Source organism: Myxine glutinosa, chromosome 2 (assembly GCF_964187855.1).
Source record: "Myxine glutinosa chromosome 2, kmMyxGlut1.1, whole genome shotgun sequence".
In the NCBI taxonomy this organism is placed as follows: Eukaryota; Metazoa; Chordata; class Myxini; order Myxiniformes; family Myxinidae; genus Myxine; species Myxine glutinosa.
In genome coordinates, this window is record NC_136262.1 from 104,711,178 (window position 1) to 104,734,443 (window position 23,266).

The 23,266-nt window shown below is 45.2% G+C and overlaps 1 protein-coding gene across 2 annotated transcripts in view; it reads left to right on the forward strand.

Annotated features, from left to right (window-relative positions):
- LOC137421474 (puratrophin-1) overlaps nucleotides 1-22,011 on the forward strand; it is a 137,836-nt gene extending 115,825 nt beyond the window's left edge. The window contains exons 18-23 of one of the 2 annotated variants that reach the window (XM_068107586.2): nucleotides 1,097-1,274; nucleotides 1,622-1,738; nucleotides 5,827-6,057; nucleotides 19,418-19,638; nucleotides 19,795-19,858; nucleotides 21,383-22,011. In XM_068107586.2, the coding sequence (XP_067963687.2) occupies nucleotides 1,097-1,274; nucleotides 1,622-1,738; nucleotides 5,827-6,057; nucleotides 19,418-19,638; nucleotides 19,795-19,818 (771 nt within the window). In that variant the 3' untranslated portion in view covers nucleotides 19,819-19,858; nucleotides 21,383-22,011. The remainder of the gene's footprint in view (nucleotides 1-1,096; nucleotides 1,275-1,621; nucleotides 1,739-5,826; nucleotides 6,058-19,417; nucleotides 19,639-19,794; nucleotides 19,859-21,382) is intronic. The other variant, XM_068107585.2, reaches the window with a different exon arrangement.
- The last annotated feature ends 1,255 nt before the right edge of the window (nucleotides 22,012-23,266 follow it).

Here is a 23,266-nt window from a genome sequence, read left to right on the forward strand (position 1 = left end):
GTGGTAGAGGACAGAGACCACCAACCTTTCTGTGATGTGAAAGCGATAGGCCCATAGGAAATTGTCATTGCGGAGATTTCAATGTGTATGAAGTCCTTATAATGAGATAAAAGTTTAGATGTGCCAAGGAAAGACATTGCATGACAGAGGATTCCCAATTGTGCGGCTGCCTTTGGAATCCAACTTAGATATGGGGTTTGTCCAAGAAAGATCATGGCTAGTAGTGAAGTCCAAAAGTTTGAGTGGCTGAACTTCTTTAAGAGGACTGTCGTCCTCATTTATGCCGGTCTGTCCATCTGAGCGTTACCAAGTTATTAAACACGACAAGAACAAATTCCGTCAAACATCTATATATACAAGAAAGAGTGTGTGTGTGTGTGTGTGTGTGTGTGTGTGTGTGTGTGTGTGTGTGTGTGTGTGTGCGTTGTCTTTGATCTATATACAATTCCATACCGTGAGGCTAATCTCCACCAAGTTTTGCATATGTGCTGGGAGTACCCAGGGTCAGGTCATGGGCGAGAATAAATACCTCCCTCCTCACCCACCCCCTCCCCTACACACAAGGCAACTATCTATGTGTGTGTACATCTAGAAATTCATAGAAAAACAAGAATGGCTGCGCACTATGGTCACAATCTGCGACAAAATCGATTAACGGACTGATTGGGAAACGTGCATTTAATGCACTCTTCAAAAAATTAACTCGACCACACCTCTTATCCATGTCACCCTCCCCACGGTTATATCAGAACAAGCTGATTCGTCACACGGTCATGGATTGCTTAACCCCAATGTCAGGCCCTTCAAAAATTATGTAACACTTTGTACGGTGTAGCCCGTAGGGCAATTGCCATGGTGCACTCCTGGGTAAATGTTTGCTACAGTTTTAAACATCAATGTTCTTGATAGTTTATGAAGCTCTAAGTAACCCAATCTTAATCACATGATCCAATTTGCACCTTGCTATGAATATACATACATACTTTGTCTAATGTAAACAAAATTCCAGGTCACACGTGAAGCGCCTTATATTTAAAGACGGTTGCAGAAATCAAAATTGAAGTTTTACACCTGGTCTCTTTTTACTTGTGTACAGATGGCTGATATAGGCCTCACAGAGAGTGTGGGAGATTCAGGCCTTTGCTTTGAGCTATGGGGCCCAAAGCGTCGGCAAGGTGACATTGTCATTCTGCAGGCACCGTCTACCACAGTCAAGCGGGCCTGGACACGAGATATTGCTAATATCCTGTGGGAACAGGCAGAAAGTAATAGAGGTGAGTTGTCCTGAAAGCATTACATGGAGTCTAGCCATATCTAGTGCTTTGATCGGTATTTTACCAATACCATATGTACGCAGCAGCGTACCAGTTGCGTTCCAACGCATGTTGCGGAAGTTTTACAAACCTCATTTCTAAGAAAGAGGTTCAAAATTGAAATTACGGAAACGACAGGAATTTCTTTTTTTAACAAAGCTGAATTTATAATCAAATCAACAATATCATCGTCATCCTATGACAGGGCAAGGTATCTCACAAAGCAGTAGAATATAACAACAACACTTCTTTCCATTAGCTGTCGGTGCATTCTGCTCCATTTTCTGATTTGTACATCACCACTGCAGAACTGCGAAGAACAGAGATGCTCTGCTTGGGGGTGGGGACGAAGCCCCTTTTAGACCTTCAGCCTGAGGAACCTACTGCAGGTGACCACCGAGTCAACTGCACCAGCACTGACAGAGGTAACCGAGACAAATGTATTTCAACAGCTATTTATTTAATTTTTTGCACTTTCTGTAATACATATATAGATATATGTGTGTGTGTGTGTATGCTTATCTTTCTTGGGCAAGCCACATTTCACAGTTGGCCTCTAAAGCCAGCCACCGAATGGACATCCTCCACTGTACAAAGTCCGTCACTGTAAATCTGAACTCCAATCCACCTACAAAGCTTTCATTCACAGCTTGATGGAGTACTGCTCTCCCCTCTGGGCTGGTGCTCCTGCCTCACATATTGCTCAGCTAGACATCACGGAAGCCAAGTCCTTCAAGATTGTTGTAATCTCCCACAATGAAACCGAGTCAAATCACTTTGCCATTGCAAACAGGTCGGTGGTCTCTCTGTCTTTTACCTCTTCCTTTCTGGTCTTTCACCCTCCGCTCTTTCTGTGCTTCTCCCCTCAACCCACCCCCCAGGTTTTTGCAGGGTGCACCTGGTCCACAATCAACCCTCTTCTGATGAAACGATCTAAATCCACGATCATTGTTTATCTCCAATCATTTATTCCTCTTTTTTCCTGCCTGTGTTACCAGCTTCCACATACTCTTCAATCTCATTCTTCCCTCCGGGTCTTCAAGACAACTGTTCTTCACCACCTCAGATCATCCCCAATCCAAAACCATGATCTTTTCTACCCTCGTTAACCCCTTTCCCCTCACCCAAATGCCTTCTTCTTCCAAATTTCCAGTTTCCACTCGTGAGAGTTTCTTTCTATGTCCATATTGTCCACCCCATGGCATCCTCTCCTACCCCCATTCCTCCCCACACCCATTGGTTGTCTTCTCTCTGTCTTGGCCTTCATCTGTGCTGTTGGTCCCCCCCCTCCCCCCTCTCTCTCTCTACTGTTCCATTAGTCCTCTGCGTCCTGATCCGTTCACTGTACTCGTTCGAGCTCTTCCACGAGCCTCTTCCACGATTCCACGAGCCACGAACTATGTATCCCAAAAAAATTGTGGAGCTCTCATTCTTCTTCTCCTGTATTACATGGGCTGTTCAAAAGGTTATATGGACGAGTGAGAGAGACGCTCACATTAGTCCAAGAAAGCACAACTTCCATCGTTTATTACCTTCGCAAAAGCGGAAGGTTATGTTTTGATCGCTGTGTATTTATTTGTATGTCTGTGTGTGTGTGTGTGTGTATGTTATTCGCATAACTCAAAAAGTATTCAACCGAATTGCATGAAATTTGGTGGGATGATTGGTTATTATACGGGACACATTTGATTAGATTTTGGGAGCAATCGGGTCAAAGGTCAAGGTCAAGGTCACGAAAAGGTCAAAATCGTATTTTTGTTGTTCTGTTCCCTACACTCCCATGCCAAGTACAGAACAGTAGCTGCGGCGAAGGTATGCGCTCTACCGAGTGCCCGTTCTAGTTTTTAAATGTACTAGTGAAGAATCCGTCCTTACAGATAGATTCATTCCCCCGGAAGTACAAACAGGATGGCATAATACGCACAGTCTTCCCACCGGGAGTGTTCCTATTGGCCTTTATTAGCCTGTCCCATGCACAGCAGGAGATGGGATTTTGTAATCGCTTCTGTGTTTCTGTCTGTGTGTTTGTCCATCTGTGTGTGTGTGTGTGTGTGTGTGTGTGTGTGTGTGTGTGTGTCTGAGTTGTAACTTTTTTAAAATTTGAGCTATTGTCATCAAATTCTCAATAGAGCCTTATTATAACAAGTGAATCCACTTGGATTCCGCCCAGGTTGGCACATGGAAATTATGATGTAGCATAATTATCATCTCGGGTCAAGATTTGAAATTATGCCATGGTTTTTGTAAAATTGCTACTAGTATTCACATTATGTACTTTCACCAAAACATACATCATCATAGAAACATACATAGAATTTGGGTCCTCTGGGTCATTTGGGTCCTCTGGGTCATTTGGGTCCTCTGGGTCATTTGGGTCCTCTGGGTCATTTGGGTCCTCTGGGTCATTTGGGTCCTCTGGGTCCTCTGGGTCATTTGGGTCATTTGGGTCCTCTGGGTCATTTGGGTCCTCTGGGTCATTTGGGTCCTCTGGGTCATTTGGGTCCTCTGGGTCCTCTGAGTCATTTGGGTCATTTGGGTCCTCTGGGTCATTTGGGTCCTCTGGGTCCTCTGGGTCCTCTGGGTCATTTGGGTCCTCTGGGTCATTTGGGTCCTCTGGGTCATTTGGGTCCTCTGGGTCATTTGGGTCCTCTGGGTCATTTGGGTCCTCTGGGTCATTTGGGTCCTCTGGGTCATTTGGGTCCTCTGGGTCATTTGGGTCCTCTGGGTCATTTGGGTCCTCTGGGTCATTTGGGTCCCCTGGGTCATTTGGGTCCTCTGGGTCATTTGGGTCCTCTGGGTCATTTGGGTCATTTGGGTCCTCTGGGTCATTTGGGTCCTCTGGGTCATTTGGGTCCTCTGGGTCATTTGGGTCCTCTGGGTCATTTGGGTCCTCTGGGTCATTTGGGTCCTCTGGGTCATTTGGGTCCTCTGGGTCATTTGGGTCCTCTGGGTCATTTGGGTCCTCTGGGTCATTTGGGTCATTTGGGTCCTCTGGGTCATTTGGGTCCTCTGGGTCATTTGGGTCCTCTGGGTCATTTGGGTCCTCTGGGTCATTTGGGTCCTCTGGGTCCTCTGGGTCATTTGGGTCCTCTGGGTCATTTGGGTCCTCTGGGTCATTTGGGTCCTCTGGGTCATTTGGGTCCTCTGGGTCATTTGGGGCCTCTGGGTCATTTGGGTCCTCTGGGTCCTCTGGGTCATTTGGGTCCTCTGGGTCCTCTGGGTCATTTGGGTCCTCTGGGTCCTCTGGGTCATTTGGGTCCTCTGGGTCATTTGGGTCCTCTGGGTCATTTGGGTCCTCTGGGTCATTTGGGTCCTCTGGGTCATTTGGGTCCTCTGGGTCATTTGGGTCCTCTGGGTCATTTGGGTCCTCTGGGTCATTTGGGTCCTCTGGGTCATTTGGGTCCTCTGGGTCATTTGGGTCCTCTGGGTCATTTGGGTCATTTGGGTCCTCTGGGTCATTTGGGTCCTCTGGGTCATTTGGGTCCTCTGGGTCATTTGGGTCCTCTGGGTCATTTGGGTCCTCTGGGTCATTTGGGTCCTCTGGGTCATTTGGGTCCTCTGGGTCATTTGGGTCCTATATTCCTATCCTATAACATATATATCCTATAACCTATCCTATATATATCCTATATCATATAACATATATCCTATATATCCTATAACATAACATATAACAAATATATCCTATATTATGTACTAGCGAGCGGCCGCGTACCAGCCAAAGGGGTAGCCCATGGTTAGCCTAAATATAGATTTGATGACGTCATGTTTACACATCTGAGCGACAGAAACTGGCTACACATCTGAGCGACAGAAACGGAGCTTCACTTTTGGAGAGACAGAAATTCCCAGGCAAACGCTATAACGCACCAGGTTTACAACCTGTGCGTTAATAATATGGAGGAGGCAAATTAATAATTTTGTCAAAAGTTCAAAAGATCAGAGGTCAGCATCACATAAAATCATCAATTTTTATTCAATTAACCTAAAATTTCAATTTACCATTTGAGCTTTGTCATCAAATTTTCAACAAAGCTTTTTTTATGATAATATGAAGAAGACAAATGTACAATTTTGTCAAAAGGTCAAAAGGTTAAAGGTCAGCATCACATAAAATCATAAAATTTCATCTGATTGACCTGAAATTTAAAGAATTTGCATATTGGGTCACTGAATTGGTTCACCAATCAAAAGCTACAAGCCGATTGTTTTTTTTTAGATCAAAAGGTCAAAGGTCAAGGTTGCATAAAATCAGCAATTTTCATTTTGTATTTTTTTTTAAAAACTGTTTTCGTTATTTTGACCACACGGACAAAGAAGAAGACGCCTGAATACAAATAGATGCGGACGGGCTTTGCATTTTCAGATGCTTTCGTGTTGGACTATTGTTACCATTTTGTTGTGTGACCTTTTTAGACGATTATTGTATCACATATAGCAATAAAAAAAAGTGTTATTATGACAACAATAATAATAATTTGTTCTCATTGCAACTGTAACTTGTACCTTTCAGGCTTACCCCTTGTGCGCTCACAGTCAGAACCTCAAGCCCAGAGGCCTTGTTCTACAGTCTCCAGCTCCTCTTCTTCCTCATCTTCCAACTCCTCCCCTGGTGGGAGGGTGTTGGGTTCTCCTCGGGCAACCACAGGTCTACTCTCCCATTTGGGCGCCAACTCCAATGTTTCAGCATCTATCGATGAGTTGGATGAACTGGAATGTGACAGCGAGAGCCTGCCCTCTGTAGGTGAGTCTCCACAACGCATTCTTACTTTCAAATGAAGAACTCTCAATTGATGTTCTAGGAATACAATATAACTTTGTGGTTTATCAACTAACAAGGGTTTTAGGTGCATATGTACAAATGTGCCTCATTCACACTGAACTGCTTCCACTTCAACTGCTTCCACTCCACTGAAATTGAGGCTCATGGAAGAGCAGGGTGACAGGAAGGAAAAAGGCAATGCAGTGGGGCAGCAAGGTAACGAGGAAGGCAATTAATGAACAGGAAAAGAGGAAAGGGAGGAAATGAAAACAAACCCGAATGAGGTTCACAAGAACACGTGGCGCAGACAAGGACACACAAACCCCAACACAAAAACACATTGTAGGTGGATAGGAGCTGGACAATTTCACAACAGGTATCTTCAGATTTAGAGGACAGCATCTCAGAGCAGAGTATGGCATCTGGCTATGAAGGAACCTGGTACCAGAAAGCCACTGTTTCTCCTTCTTCATGGACTGCCGATGACATCATTGTGCAACCAATACAGAAAAGGATGGATGGAGGATGGAGGCCCTCAATGTCAGACATGAGATCAGGTACGTCTAGCTCTCTCGACCTAGCTCGAGCATCTGATAGTCTGGCACATCCACCTCGCTCTCCAAACTCTCCACCTATGGAATGCCTTGCCAACTCCGCACATGGCTTACTAACTTCCTCTTCTCTCGTAGCCAACGTGTGGCTCTCAACTAAATCCTTTAATCTCCTCTCCCTTGTCAAGGCTGGAGTGCCCAAAGGTAGTGTGCTAGACCCAATGCTAATCCTAATGTTCATTAATAATCACTTTGACTCTCTGGAAAATCCTCCTTATCTCTTCACTGATGACTCAACCTTCTGCCGTAACATCCATCATCCTTCAGATAGGCAGGAAATAGCATCTTCACTCTCTGCAGACATTGATCGAATAACGAGCTGATCAAACACTTGGAATATATCTTAAAATCCTAACGAATCTCACACTCTCAGGACCATCTGGCAAAGCATCCCATCTACTTTCTCAACAATCCTCTTGAAAGAAGTTCAGTGGGCAAACACACTTCTAAGTTGTCCTCCAAAGCCAGTTGTCGACTGGGTACAAAGTCCTCCGTCGTACAAAAGTCTTTCCTTGGCCCTAAGCTCATATCCACCTACAAAGCTTTCATCCTCAGCTTTATGGAGTACTGCTCTCCTCTCTGGGCTGGCTCACCTGCCCAACATCTTGCATAGTTTGACGTCATGGAAGCCAAGGCTTTCAAGATTATTGGAATCTCTCATGATGAAGCTGAGTCGATGGGATCTTTTCTACCCTGTAAATCCTCCCCAAGCTCCTCTTTTTCCAAGTTTCCAGGTTTTCCTTCATGAGAGTGTTCTTCTGCATCCATCTTATTCGCTCTGTGTGTCCTCCTGTAGTCCTTCTTCCCCACATAACTTAGTTGCCCAGGTCTTCCTCTACTTTTGTGCATCAACCCTGCCTGCTGTTGGTGTATCATTCCCCCCGCCCCTCCCTCTCTTTCTACTGTTCCTTTTGTTCGGTTACATCCTGATCCATTCTAGTTTAGAGCTCCTCCATGAGCCTTAACATATGTGTGCATGTATGTATGCATGAGGAGCCATTACAGGCCAGTTCCCAAGGATGTCGATGAGTTTCTTGCAGTAACAGAATGTTTTTGGTTCTGCACTGCCTTTTCTGTTTAGTTCTTTCATTTGTTTTGCCAATTTCAGCTTTCGCATTTATCCTGACATTGTTCACAGAACAATGTGGGCCCATGGATAACAGAGGCAATGAATTGCGAATGTTCACCTTCTAATTCCGTGAAATTGATGTCAGTTCCACTCACCTGTACTTTTCTGTCTAAAGCACCAGCAGATCTTCAATCTCAAAGTTTGCATCACAATGTGCGACGTTCATCAGATGGACGTTAACCCAAGTGTCTGCCAGTATTAGTTGGGAGATGTTAAAGATCCCACAGTGTCCATCGGGAACAGTGGGCAAGTTTATGAGCCTTACACAATGAAGAAGAATAAGAAGACGAGGTGTGTACGCTTCATATATGGAGTGGGTCCACAATCTTTCCATTTTGCTGATATAATATCTAGATGCCTCCCAACTAAAATAAGCTCTAAAAAGAAAGTAAGATTTTTGTAAACATACATTGAAGGCGATTGCAGAAGGACAATGTTTCGGGGGTCAACAACAACAACAACAGGCATTTTAAAGGCCATTTTCCCTGCAAGAGCGGGGGTTAGCCCTGCGGTCCCCATGACAATCTTCTCCATTTTGCCCTATTTTCTGCATCTCCCCTTGTTAACCCCCTTGCCCACATTTCTTCTTCGAACATCTTTAGCCAAGTCTTTCTCGGTCTTCCCCGTCCTCTATTTCCTTCTACATTCATTTCCATCACTCTTCTCAACCAGTCACTTTCATCCTTCCTCAACACATGACCAACCCATCTCAACCTGTTTCTCTTCACAGCATCCATCACAGGCTCTTTTCCCATCATCTTTCGCAATTCATCATTTGTCTTCCTCTCTCTCAACGATACTCCACACATCCACCGAACCATTCGCATTTCCACCCTTTCCAGCCTTCGTTGCTGCTCTACGTTCATTACCCATGTCTCGCTCCCATAAATCATAACACTTCTCACACATGCAGCGCATACACCTTTCCCTTCAGCTTCAACGACACTCCCCACCTCATCAGCACGCCACTCAGTTCCCGAAACTTCCTCCATGCACATCTCACTCTACCAACCGTTGCCGAGTCTGATCCACTTACTCCATTCAGCATGTCTCCTAGGTAACAAAATGTTTTCACACCTTCCAGCTTCACGCCATCTCCAAGATCCAACTCAACATTTCCTCCATCTGCAGCTCCCTCTGTGCACACCTTACACTTGAATGTAGCTGCCACACTGGATAATGACCCTCTCAAACCACTACATTTTTGATGAACCCACCCAGCGCACATTGTACATTGAATGGAATTCACTCCGACACCCTTCCTGCACCCAGCACACGGCCACTTCCCAGTTATTTCCACCTCACCACATGCTTTACCACTTGCAATCACCTTCGTTTTTCCGATATTCACCTTCAGACCTTTTGTCTCCATACATTCCTTCCACTTGTTCATCTTTTCCTTCAGTCCATCCATACTTTCCGCAATCAACACCAGATCATATGCATACAACAACTCCCACGGTAAACCCTCCTTTACGTTCCGAGCCAGCACCTCCATCACAGCTACAAATAGTAGTGGACTTAGTACCGACCCCTGATGCACTTCCACCTTCACCTCAAACTCACCACTGTTCCCGTCCTTCGTCCTTACAGCTGTGTGTGCTCTTTCGTACATTGCCATCACTACTCTGATCAACCATTCCTCCACTCCTAACTTCCTCAATGCCCATGTCACTACTTCACGTGGAACCCTATCAATGCTTTCTCCAGATCAACAAACCCAAGAAACAACTTCTTCCTCTTCTCCATGTACTTCTCCTGCAACTGCCCTACAATAAAGAGCGCGTCTGTCGTTCCTCTTCCTGGCATAAATCCAAACTGCATTTCATCAATCTTCACTTTCTTCCTTATCCTCCTCTCCAACACACTTTCCAATACCTTCATTCCATGCTCCAATAACTTTATCGCTCGATACGAGCCACAGTCCAGAGGGTCACCCTTCCCCTTGTTTAGAGGGACGAGGGTACTCAGTTCCCAATCCACTGGAATGCGGCCTTCTTTCACCACCAGATTGCAGATCTCTGCCATTCTCTTCACACCGCAATTTCCCACTGCCTTCAACATATCTCCCACAACTCCTGTCGGCCCTCCCGCTTTGCTCCTCTTCATTGCTTTTATCGCTTCCTCAACTTCCTTCTCGGTTATCTCTCTGTCGGACCTAAATCTGGGTTACTCTCGATGTTGCCATCCCATTCATTCTCTGCATTCAATAGTATTTCCATATATCTCTTCCATCTTCCTTTAATTCCATCTGGGTCCACAACGATTTGTCCCACTTCATCCTTCAAGCAACTCACCCCCATCACATCGCAAATCTCTTTCGCTATCTGCTTTGCAATCCTGAATACCGCTCTCTGACCCTCTTCCGAATCCAAGCGTTCTCCGAACATTTTCCTCCATGCCTCCTGCGCCTTTGCTACCTCTTTCTTTGCAGCCTTCTTGGCTGCTTTATAACTTTCATGCTCTGCCTTTTCTGCCCCCGTACCCTTCGCCTTCTGCCACTCCTTGAACTTCTTCCTCTTCTCGTCAATCATCTATCCAACTTTATCATCCCACCACCATGTTTCCGAGTGCCTCGGTGATCCTTTTGTCCATCCACATACCTCACCATCTGCTCCCAACAGACTATCTTTCATTGACATCCAACCACTTTCAAGCTCAACCACATCATCCTCTACCATACTCAGCCTCTCTTTTCATGCCTCCCTCACTGTCACCTCTTTCAACCTCCACACCTTCATTCTCGGTTGGTACTTCACCCGCCGAGCTCTCCTCGCACCTTTCACCCTTATGTCGCAGACAACCAAGTGGTGCTGTAAAACAGCCTCCTCCCCCGGGATCACCTTTGTGTCCTGGAGGTGCCCCCTATCTCGCCTACGCACCAGCAGGTAGTGAACGGTTGTCATCGACCCACCTGACGTGTATGTAACAAGCTTATTATCCTCTTTCTGGAACTGAGTATTACAAATCAGCTCCATCAGCAAACTCCAAAATCCTTTCACCTTCTCCATTTCTCACACCATATCCGTAACCCCCATGAACTCCCTCAAAACGGTCCATTCTCCTTCCCACATGTCCATTTAGGTCTCCTCCTACCACAACAACTTCCTCATCTTTCACGTTTTCCATCAGGTTCTCTATTGCACGCCAGAACTTGTCCTTCTCTTCATCGCTCCGACCAACCTGCGGAGCATATCCCGAGATGACGTTCACCAAGAGCTTTCCAATCATCATTTTCACCATCATCAACCTTTCACTCACTCTAGTCACACTCACCACACTGTCTACAAACTCCTCAGAAAGCAGGACACCTATATCATTCACACCTTCTGGGCACCCTTGCCACACAAACTTGTATTTCTGTCCCTGCCTACCCTTCACCATTCTCACACCACTTCCCTTCCATCTCGTCTCCTGCACACAACATATGCCCACTCTTCTTCTGACCAATACTTCCACCACTTCTCCTGATCTCCTTGTCATTGTCCCTACATTCCATGTCCCAAACCTCAGAAACCGATCTCCACATCGGGCATCAGACGTTTCGTCGTCATAAATGGGGTGATTTCCACCCTTGCTTCGTTCGGGTTACCCACCTTGGGTTTTGACACAAACCACAAAACCAACAAAAACAAACAAACCAACAAACCACAAACAAACCACAAACCACCAAAACAATTAAGGGATCAGAAGTGATGAGGAATAAAAGATTACATGAATGGAAGGATTGGACCCAATGCAGATGGATGCACACTTACAAGTATACAAGGAATAGCTATAACCCAGAACGGATCAGCATACAATAGAACAAAAGGAACAGCATAAAGAGAGGGGAGAGTAACAGCAGGGCCGGGGGACAAAATAGATGGAGACGGACAATGAGGGATGCGGGTAAGAATGAGGGGTAGGGGAGAATGCAGGGTGTGGAAAAGATGGATACATAGTCAAACTCTGGAAGGAGAAACTGGAAATTTGGTGGTGGGGGAGGTAACATGGGTAGAGAATATTGTCGTGTCAGCCCTGTGGTGAACACCCAAGGGCGATGGAAAGCCAAACATTGTTAACTCCGAGGCGTACTTCGAACACTGGTGGGATTATCTTTTCACACGCACAGGAATGCACTAAGCCTTACCTGATCGGACGGCTGACACGGGGTTAATCCGAACCCGCAGAATAAAGAAACGAACAGGACAAGAAATTGAAAGTCAACAATTAAAGGATTTAATAAAATGAAGGCAAGGATAATAAAAACGAAATAAATGGCGAGGTGAAACTAAATTCTAACTGAGGGACACTCAACATGGACACTGAGACACGACAAGGGAAGACAAATAAAAGCAAATGTGTTTGTGTGGTGCGTTGGCCGGTACTCAGCCTGGCGTCCCTAAACGGCCATCAAAAGCCTGGTGGTCGTCGAAAGTCCATGCAGCCTCCCGCACGGGAAACGCTCCAACAAATGCTGCCGAAAACGCACAGGCGTGAGCAAGCAGTCAACCGGCCCTTCCTCGCTTCCACCGCCAAGCAAGATGCGGCTCTCTCCTCCCCCGAAAAGCACCACAGTCAACAACACACCCTTCTCCAACGTTGCAAAAGTTCCAAAGCTCAGGCACGTCTCCTCACCAGCGCATCCGAGATAACAGCGCCCACTCGAGGGGACAGCCAGAACGAGAGAGGGCGAGGGAAGGGGATGCACCTCTCGTTGTCCCTCGCTGACCAATCCTGACGTCCCATTAAATCAGTCCATGGCCATGACCAATCGTCGTTCGGGATGGGGCCTCAGGTCCTTGCTTGACGCCCAATGACAAAGGTCGAGGCGTGGCCTCTCCGTCACGAGTCATAGGGGAGCGGAATCTAATCTCTGTTTGGGAATGTTCACATGACGTCAGGGTTTACTTGCCGATTGGCAATTGTGCTGGGTCTGTCGGGCTTGCCGGTGTGGTTGTAGTTGTTGCTGCTGCTTGGCGGGCTTTTTAGTTGTAATAAAGACGAAGGAAAGATCACAGGAGGCGAGCAGGTACAAGGGAATTTAACCTTATAGACCCTAACTAGATAACACAACTCCACTCCTCTGTGTGAAGACATCTAAACACTTCACCGGACATTTGAGATTCTTTCATTCGAGATACATCGAGATTCTTCTATGCGACACTCGGAGCATGCTAATTTATATGAATCTGACTTTCCTAAGGTATTTCATCGCTACCCCCCACAAACATAACAATATTATGGTTTTGGATTGTAGATGATCTGAGATGGTCGTAAACAGCTGTATTGGATACCTGGAGGGAAGAATGAGATTGAAGATGAAGTGGAAACTGGTTCCACAGGCAGGAAAAAAAGAGGAATAAATGAATGGAGGTGAGCACTGTTCCTAGAATTTTGGAGTGTCACCAGAAGTGAGTTGCTGTTGGACCGGGTGCGCCTTGTAGAAACCAGGGGGGACAAATCACGGAGAGGGCAGAGGACAAACCAGAAAGGAGGTGGAAGAAGACAGAGAGACCACGGATCTTTGAAGATCTTTGAACTTTGAAGGTTAACAAGTGTTCATAATCAACAGACAGAGCGATGGACATAACATTTGCACCGGGTTCTCATCTCCCAAAATATTTACCTGTGATAATGATCCTGTGTGGCTAAGATATTCCTCCTGTAACTCTGATAATAATATTGATTATCCCTTTCATTGTGAACCGGTATGCATGTCAGCATATTTTAGATTTTTTCACTATAATTACTTGCACCACCGAAGGTAGACAGAGGTTATGTTTTCTCCCGTTTGTCTGTCCATTTGACTTTGAGCAGGATATCTCAAAAAGTTGCGAATGGATTCGGACAAAACTTGGTGGACAGATTGGGTGTGTGACATGGACGAATTACTTAGATTTTGGTGAAGATCCGGATCCAATTACTAGAATTTTTTTTTGTTGTTGTTTTGTATACTGAATCGAGGCTCGTGAAAGAGCTAACATTTACTTCACAAACAAATCAACCAGACAAACAAAATACCCAAAAAGAGGGAGCCGAAGACAAGATGGGGAGAGAAGGGGAAGCACACAAACACAACATCCGAGAGCAGGGAGATGTGTGGAAGGGAGAGGGCCCGGGGGGAGGAGGCATGGGAAGGGAGGGGGGGGCGGGGAGGGAGAAGTATAAAACACAAGGACACCAAGGACTTCCTGGACAGAAGTTGGTATTTCAAAAAAGTGGAATTGGGGTGAAATTAGCGGGGGTAGAAAAGATCAAGGTTTTGGATGGGGGAAGATAAGAGATGGTGGTGAACAGCTGTTTTAAAGACTTGGAGGGTGGAGTGGGATTGAAGAGAGTGAGGGAGTTTGTTCCAGAGGCGGGAGAAAAGAGGAATGAAGGAGTGAAGGTGAGCAGAGTGTCTTGATTTTGGCAGTTTAACCATAAGAGGGTTGCAGGCAGATCTTGTGCGACCTGTAGGAATATTTGCGGGACAGAGCCCAGAGAGAGCTGGGGGTTGCAAGGCCAGAGAGGAGTCGGTAGAAGACGGAAAGACCACCAACCTGCCTGCGGTGAGTGAGTGAGAGGCCCTTGGAGTTAGCTTCATCGCGGGAGATTCCAATGATTCTGAATGCTTTGGTTTCAACAGCGTGAAGGCGAGCTAGGGGAGAGCAGTATTCCATTGAGCTGCGGATGAAAGCCTTGTATGTGGTGAGGAGCTCAGGTGTGCCAAGGAAGGACTTCACACGACGGAGGATGCCCAGTCGGTGACTGGCTTTGGAGGCCAGATTTGAAATGTGGTTTTGCCAGGAAAGATCATGGCAGATAGTGAGACCCAAAAGCTTGAGTGACAGAACTTCTTGGAGAGGATTATTCAGAAAGTGGATGGGAGGGTTGTCCAGTCGGTCTTTTCGGAGAGACATCGTAAGAGTGTGAGATTTGTCAGGATTGAAAGACATGTTCCACTTGTTTGCCCAGTCTGTGATTTTGTCAAGGTCTGCAGAGAGTGAGGAGGCTGCAGACTGCCGATCTGAGGGATGAAGAATGGAGCGACAGAGAGTAGAGTCGTCAGCAAAGAGATAGAGAGGATTTTCAAGAGAGTCAGAGAGATCATTGATGAAGACCAGAAAAAGCACAGGGCCCAGAACACTGCCTTGGGGAACTCCAGCCTGAACAGGAAGAGGAGATGAGAGAAACCCATTCAGGGCCACACGTTGACTACGACTAGAGAGGACGTCCGCCAGCCATGCGTGGAGATTTCCATGGATACCAAAAGAGGAGAGTTTGGTGAGCAGAGCGGGGTGCCAGACCGTATCGAAGGCACGTGATATGTCAAGGGAGACTGCTCTAATTATTTCCTGTTTGGCATTGAGGACCTCCATCCATTGTTGAGAAAGCAGAAGCAGCATGTCCAGAGTAGAGTGTCCAGGTCTGAAACCAAATTGATGATCAGAGATCAAGCCATTGGAGAAGAGGAAAGATTTCATATCTGAAGCAATGATGGATTCCATGACTTTGCTGATAATTGGGAGAAGGCTGATTGGTCTGTAGTTGCTGGGATCTGTTTTTGCACCTTTTTTGTGCAAAGCGGTGATGTTGGCAGATTTCCAAGCAGATGGAAGATGACCTTGAGCAAAAGAGAGGGTGAAGAGAACAGAGAGAGGGAGTGAAAGAGCAGAAGAACAGGATTTTAGGATCCGTGGGCTGATGCCGTCAGGTCCAGTTGCAGAATCAGAGTCGAGGGTTGACAGAAACTTTTCCACCTTGTCAGGAGGAAAGGACAGAGTCCAGGAGCAGCTGGGTACGACTGGGTACGGTGGGTACAGAGAGGGATGGGTTTGGGACACAAGATTTAGAGGCAAACACAGAGTTGAGGCATTCAGCTTTTTCACGTGCGGAGTCAGCCGTGTGGCCATTTGAGGTGAGGGAGGGGATGGAGGGGGAACAAACACCAGAAACAGATTTGACCAGACGCCACCAGGATTTGGAAGAGGGAGACAGATAAGAGAGTTCGGTCCTGAGAAAGGAGAGATATTGTTTCCTGGCTCTCCTAAGGGTGGACACACACTTGTTTCGGGCTTTGTGAAAGGAAATGAGATTTCCTTCCGTTGGATTTGCTTTCCAGGAGACGAAAGCAAGTTGTTTCTGGGCAATAGCCTCACCACAAGATTCCATGTACCATGGACGGGAGGAAGGGTATGACAACTGAAGACGAGATGAGATAAATCTGTGCATGAGAGAGAGCAATTTACTTTGGAAGAATTCCCAGGATGAGTTGATGTCAGAGGCAGTAGAGATGGGAGACCAGTCCAGATGATTGATGGCTGCTTGAAGACCGTGCCAGTTGGCCTGAGTGAAATCCCAGACTCGTCGATGCTGAGGAGGCTCTCTGAGAATGGTCAGAGAGATGTCCACTTTCACAAGCACATGATCAGAAGAGCCGATTGGAGCAGAAGAAGAGCAGCAGACATTTTCAGGGAAGTTAGTCATAACCAAGTCCAGAAGAGAAGATGCTCCGTTGACTGAGATCCGGGTTGGGAAATTGACAGATTGTGTCAGTCCCAGTGAGTCACAGAAGTCCTTTGCTGAAGAGCCATGGCTGGTGAGAGAGGTACCCACCCCCAGCCAACTGGCATGGTGACAGTTGAAATCACCACATATGAGGAAGAGAGAGTTGGGATGGGTAGATAGAAGTTGGTCCATATTTTCAGACAGCGAGATGTAGATGGAGTCATCACTGTTTGGTGGACGGTACAACACACATATGAACAAAAGGTGGGAGCGAAGGGGAAGCCGTAGCCAAAGGTATTCCTGGGGGTGAGGTGGAGAGAGGGCAGTGCAGGGCGAGTGAGGAAGAGAGTTTTTTTATAAAGATAGCAACCCCACCTCCAGGACGAGGCTCAGGTCTATCATACCGGAGGAGGGAGTAACCTGGGAAAGATACCAAGGAATCAGAGACATCATGAAGGAGGACAGTTTCTGTTAAGCAGATCACATCTGGTTTGTCAGAAGCAACCTGTATGGAGAGATCAGATAAGTTTGAGCAAAGGCCCCAGATGTTTGAGGTCCATACTGTTAAGGAAGAGGAAGGGGGAGCATCGGATACAGAACAGGGGGGGGAGCGGTTGGGTAAGATGTGGAAGAGGAGGAAGAGGTAGGGAGAGCTGTTGCAGGTGTGTCAGAGATTACAGAATAGCTTGGAGAAAGGGAAGAATGGGGTGGCCAAAAGGTTTGATGGTGATTGGGTGAGGCACAGTGAGGTGTTATTTGAGGAGGGGGAAGAGTGAGGCAGAAGGTTGAGGGAGAAGAAGGTGAAAGTTGGAAGGGGGAAGAAGCGGGGAGGACGCTTTGAGGAGGGGTGAGAGGGGAGTCTCGGAGGGGAGGAGTGAGGGAGAGTCTCGGAGGGGAGGGGTGTGGGGGGAGTTTAGGAGGAAAGGGGCAGGGGGGGAGATTTGAAAGGGATGGGTGATGGGGAAGATTTGGGGGGGGAGGGGCAAGGGGGAAGATTTGAAAGAGATGGGTGATGGGGAAGATTTGGAGGGAATGGGTGAGATTGGATTTTGAAAAGTGTACGATTAATGGGAAACGAACATTTATTGCAAAATGAGTTTCTTGAGACATTCGAGTCAAAAATACATTTGAGGACGCTGAAGGATGGGTGGAGTTCTGGATAGTTTAGGGAATGAATTAAAGATGCACTGTAAGAGATGGAATTTTTTTTGGGAATGAATAGATTTGGTGAGCAAGTCGAAAGCATTCTTTTATAGAAGAAGAAGAAAAAGGTGTTATAGAATATGACAAAATAAAGTTCTTCAGGGGACAGATGAAACATTTTTTAACAACGTGGTCGAAGAACGAACGAACAAATAAGAACGAACAAACGGATAAGAACAGAGAAGGAAATTTTTTTTTTTTTTTTTTTAAAGATTTTAAAACAAGGAAGTATGGGGTGAAAAGACCGTGAAAAACAGAGACCGAAAGTAATTGCAGCGCGATCGAAGAACCGCTGAGACAAAAACAAAAGGCTCAAGCCACGGGCTGACACGGTAGCCTACTAGTACTACACTAGGCCTCAGAATACACGATACGAAAAAACCGAAGATTCTGTACACAGGTGTGAAAAACCAACACCGAGAAACCTATTAAAGTCACCCCAATAGGTACATACACCGAAAGAAAGATACAGATTCGACAAAAACACAATTGTGAAAAATTACTTAACTTCGAAAGCGTGTGCGCGGGGACAGCTTTGAAGAGACGTGACGACCAATCTTGCGCATGCGCAGCAGCTTTTTTAGTGTCACCATTGAGAGATAGTGCCAAAAACCATTTACAGCACGATATTTCAAAAAGTTGTAGACTAGTTATGACAAAACTTGGTGCATGAGTTGGTTAGGTGACAAGAACAAGCCGATTCGATTTTGGTTCAGGTCTGAATCTAGATCCGGCCTATCAGTGGGATACAATATGGAAACTGTTCAGCCTGGTGGAGGTATCCTCTCTACCGAGTACCATTCGAGTTGTTATTTTTGTCCCCCGTCGCACCGCAGAGCAAAAGGGGGACTATGGTTTTCCCTTCCGTCCGTCCGTGCGTGCGTGCGGGCGTGCGTACGTGCATGCATAAGCGAAAGACCGAATTCTAATTTGGTGTGTGGGTGCAACCCACGTCAAAATCCAAGATGGCCGCCGCCATGTATGTCTGACGCCATGTATGTCTGAACCTTGTGAGTGGAATATCTTGAAAAATAAGCGAAGTACCAACGTCTATTCTGGTGTGTGGGTGTATCTTGGCATAAGGAAGAACGCTATTGAAAATTGGGTCGCCACGTCAAAATCCAAGATGGCCGCCACCATATATATGTCTGAACCTTGTGAGCGAAATATCTTGAAAAATAAACGAACTACTAACTTCTAATCTGGTGTGTGGGTGTATCTACACATAAGGAAGAAGGCTATTGAAAATTGGGTCGCCACATCAAAATCCAAGATGGCCGCTGCCATGTATGTCTAAACCTTGTGAGCGGAATATCTTGAAAAATAAGCGAAGTACCAACGTCTAATCTGGTGTGTGGGTGTATCTAGGCATAAGGAAAAACGCAATTGAAAATTGTGTCGCCACGTCAAAATCCAAGATGGCCGCCTTGCGTCTTCCACTTTGTCAACTCAGATCACTTCACCGACGGGGGACCTAGGCGTAACGCTTGTTACATTTTGATTGCATTTCATCATTTGGTAATTCTACGATTGCTCTGATATATCCACAATTAATCACCTTCTTGTGGGTTCAGCCATGGGAGAAGTTTGGCCCAAGTATTTCAAACGATCTGGATAGGCATGAGGTTAACCTGGTTCTGGTTAAGCCGGGAATTTGAATTTGTTCAGGATGGGATCTCTTCATGAAAGATACCGTGGAATATTAACATCCATTAAATAATACCAGCTTAACATCCATCCACCATTACCCAGCTGCCTCGGCGCCTTTCTGCCAGACTACATCACCACTTCATAATAATCAAGTTTTTTTTTTTTTAATCATCCAAATAATGTAGTAATATACCAAATTACAATAGTAATAACTATATTATAATCGTTTTTGCTTTATTGTAATGTTAAAATCATCATCCTTCTTTGCTATCAGCAACAGAGAGCTCTGGATCGAGTTCACAACCATCAGGAGGCAGTGGACAAGACAGCGGAATAGTTGGCAGCTGCACATCCCTCTTACCTGGCACGACCTCACCCACTCACCTACCCAGCTCTCCAGCTATCACAGAGCCGCTCGGCTCCCAAGATTGCCCTGATTGTCCAGGGAATCCGACATCACCCGTTGCAACTTTTGTGGCTTACGAGTCTGTGCCGGTAGGTTTTCTACCTTCTTCATCACAAAACATCTTCCCTCTAAATTTGGAATGAAGTCAGTATTGACTATCTTTAGTGAGTAAATAGATCAACAAATACATGGATCAAAATGGAAGTTAACATTTATTTTTTTTCTCCCACAATCCCCATGGTCAGCTAACCCATAGGGTTTATCCGTAGGGAACCTCTAAATGCTGAGCATCAAGGGAGGATGCAGCAGGTACCATTGTTAAAATATTGGCTCTGACTCGGTCGGGATTGCAGGGTAGCTAAAAGGTACGCACACTCACCTCTGAGCTATCCTCCCTGGGTTTGAATCTCGCCACAGTTATAAATATTGTCAAACTGGTGTTTCAGAGGCTGAGCGAGGCATCATTGTGAGTGCTGTTAGCTATCGCTGGCACCCTGAACAAATTACAAATTCTTACCCTGACTTACTGCTGGGAAGGCAACGGCAAACCAACTACGGTAACCCTTGCACCAATGCTCTTTCAAACGTATGGTACATTGATAATGATGATAATGAATAAGTAGACCATCCGTTACCTTCAATCTGTGCCTTCTAATTCAATCACTCTCCACTTGCTGTAGATGCTGACACATGTTTGCTTCATCATAATGCTACATGGAGTTCGGCCATGTTTCATTATCAATCTCATTCTATCAATCTCATTCTCATGGCACATTTTGTTGTCCAACTTAAGTGAGAGAAATTAAGGTTGATTTAAGGAACATCATCATCAGAAAGAAAATAAACAATCTTATGCCTTGTTAGTCTTGCCCTGAAGGGGTTACGAGACTATTGTCCGTGTGTGTGTGTGTGTGTGTGTGTGTGTGTGTGTGTGTGTGTGTGTGTGTGTGTGTGTGTGTGTGTGTGTGTGTGTCCATGTCTATATATATTTTCGCTTTTAATTGTTTTTCTCTGAAACCGCTTTTAAGATCGGTGCAAAACTTTAAAAATAGGAGGGACTCCCCAGGGAGAATATTTTATTGATAAATCTGATGTCATAGGTCACATGTTATGACAACCATATTGGATTAAAGGGAAAAAATTGAGATCTCTGAAACCGCTCAACCCAAAAAATTGAAACTTTCCACAAGTCATCAACTCCCTAAGTGGTATATTGGGTGATAACGATGATGTCATCAGTTAAGTGGTATTCCAGCCATAATTGGTTGAATCAAAATCCTTATCCGAAAAATCTGAAGCTTGATATATCTGATGTACGGCCCGATGCGAGTGAAGAATCAAACTTATGATGTCATCGGTCATGCGGTCTGGTGTCAATATTGGTTTGAAAATAAAAACGTTAAAAAAAAATCTTCTCGAGAACCGCTTATAAGATCGATGCGAAACTTCATACATGTGATTGACTCGCCATGGGGAATATAGTTTGAAAATGTTAGTCATATTCATCTTTACTGATGCAATTTGCACAGAAGTGTTCGTTAAATATCCTAATAATGAATCAATATAATCAATAAAGCTTCGGATAATGGCAATGTATGTGATATATTAGAGTGCAAGGATGATGCAGGTATGTGGGCCACAGTAGCAGTGCGTCATAATAGTAGCGTGTTCGGTTAACGATGGTACTTGTGTTCAGAGTGAGCACGCGAGTTGAAACTATGCACTTTACGAGCGTCGTTCTACCTATTGCTTTTTTGTTTCACCATTAATTGCATGCGCCATTTTGTTTCAGCTTCATCGATGATACCTGTGCCATTGCTTTGCATTTCACAGAAAACGCCGGTAACTTCAACTCCCGTGTGATTACGAGACGACTTCTCAAGCACGTAACCCATCCGGATATCGATTATATAAGAGCAGAGGCATCAATCACGTCGAGGACAGATCACCCAAGTGCTACAATTTCTTTATTGGAGTTCTACACTGGTCATTTCTTATTGTGTAAGGCAGTTGTTATGGTGGGTAAAGTTCCTTAACAGTTCAAACTGACTTTATTCATCCCAACAGGATCATCCATTGATCTCTCCATCACGCTGATCATTGTTGGAATAACTTTTGGTAAAACTACTGTATGTTGTGTATATGGATTAATATAATCTATTATTCAGATAAACCTAATCATATTACCAAAACATTGTATTTCGCTTTAATATCAGACAATGCGCAGTCCTACCTTTTGTGCTATTTCTCTAATGATGAAATCGTACTGCGTAGTCTGTCACTTATGGAAGCTTTGTAATATTAAGTTGTCTTATGGCTAATGCTGGTTACAGCAAACTTCCCTTCGTTGTTAATATTCATTTGTGTTTTCGTTTTGTCTTTTTTATTGTTGTTGTTTTGTTTTTTTTCTACAATACCAGCTGTATCTATGAAGCCAATACATCATTCCATTCTTTCTTTAAGGTTGTCTTCAATATGTTTTGCTTCATCAAACTGCACATTGCAGGGACATAAAAGCCTGTTTTATGTGATTACCTTAAATGCAAACCACAAGCAAAAGTGGCTGGTCCACCTATCAGGCATGAACTTAGCAAACCTACAACCAACCCCTACATCTGGCCATAGGAATTTCATGATCACCTTATATGGAGGAGACCAGAGAAATATGGATGCCAGGCTGTTAGAGCAGGATATATAGATCACAAGTTGTAAGAACAGAGTAAAATTGACCGCAAGCTGATAGACCAGGGTTTTATGTACCACAAGCTGTTAGACCAGGGTTTGATGGATTCCAAGCTGTTAGACCAGGATTTTATGTACCACAAGCTGTTAGACCAGGGTTTTATGGACCACAAGCTGTTAGACCAGGATTTTATGGACCACAAGCTGTTAGACCAGGGTTTGATGGATTGCAAGCTGTTAGACCAGGATTTTATGGATTGCAAGCTGTTAGACCAGGATTTTATGGACCCCAAGCTGTTAGACCAGGATTTTATGGACCCCAAGCTGTTAGACCAGGGTTTGATGGATTCCAAGCTGTTAGACCAGGGTTTGATGGATTCCAAGCTGTTAGACCAGGATTTTATGTACCACAAGCTGTTAGACCAGGATTTTATGGACCCCAAGCTGTTAGACCAGGGTTTGATGGATTCCAAGCTGTTAGACCAGGATTTTATGGACCCCAATCTGTTAGACCAGGGTTTGATGGATTCCAAGCTCTTAGACCAGGATTTTATGGACCCCAAGCTGTTAGACCAGGGTTTGATGGATTCCAAGCTGTTAGACCAGGATTTTATGGACCCCAAGCTGTTAGACCAGCGTAATATGGACCCCAAGCTGTTAGACCAGGGTTTTATGGATTACAAGCTGTTAGACCAGGATTTTATAGGCTCCAAGCTGTGAGACCAGGGTTTGATGGATTCCAAGCTGTGAGACCAGGGTTTGATGGATTCCAAGCTGTTAGACCAGGATTTTATAGGCTCCAAGCTGTTAGACCAGGATTTTATGGACCTCAAGGTGTTAGACCAAGGTTTTATGGACCTAAAGCTGTTAGACCAGGGTTTTATGGATTCCAAGCTGTTAGACAAGGATTTTATGGACCCCAAGGTGTTAGGCGAGGGTTTTATGGATTACAAGCTGTTAGACAAGGATTTTATGGATTCCAAGCTGTTAGACCAGGGTAATATGTACGCCATGCTGTAAAATCAGGATTCTATG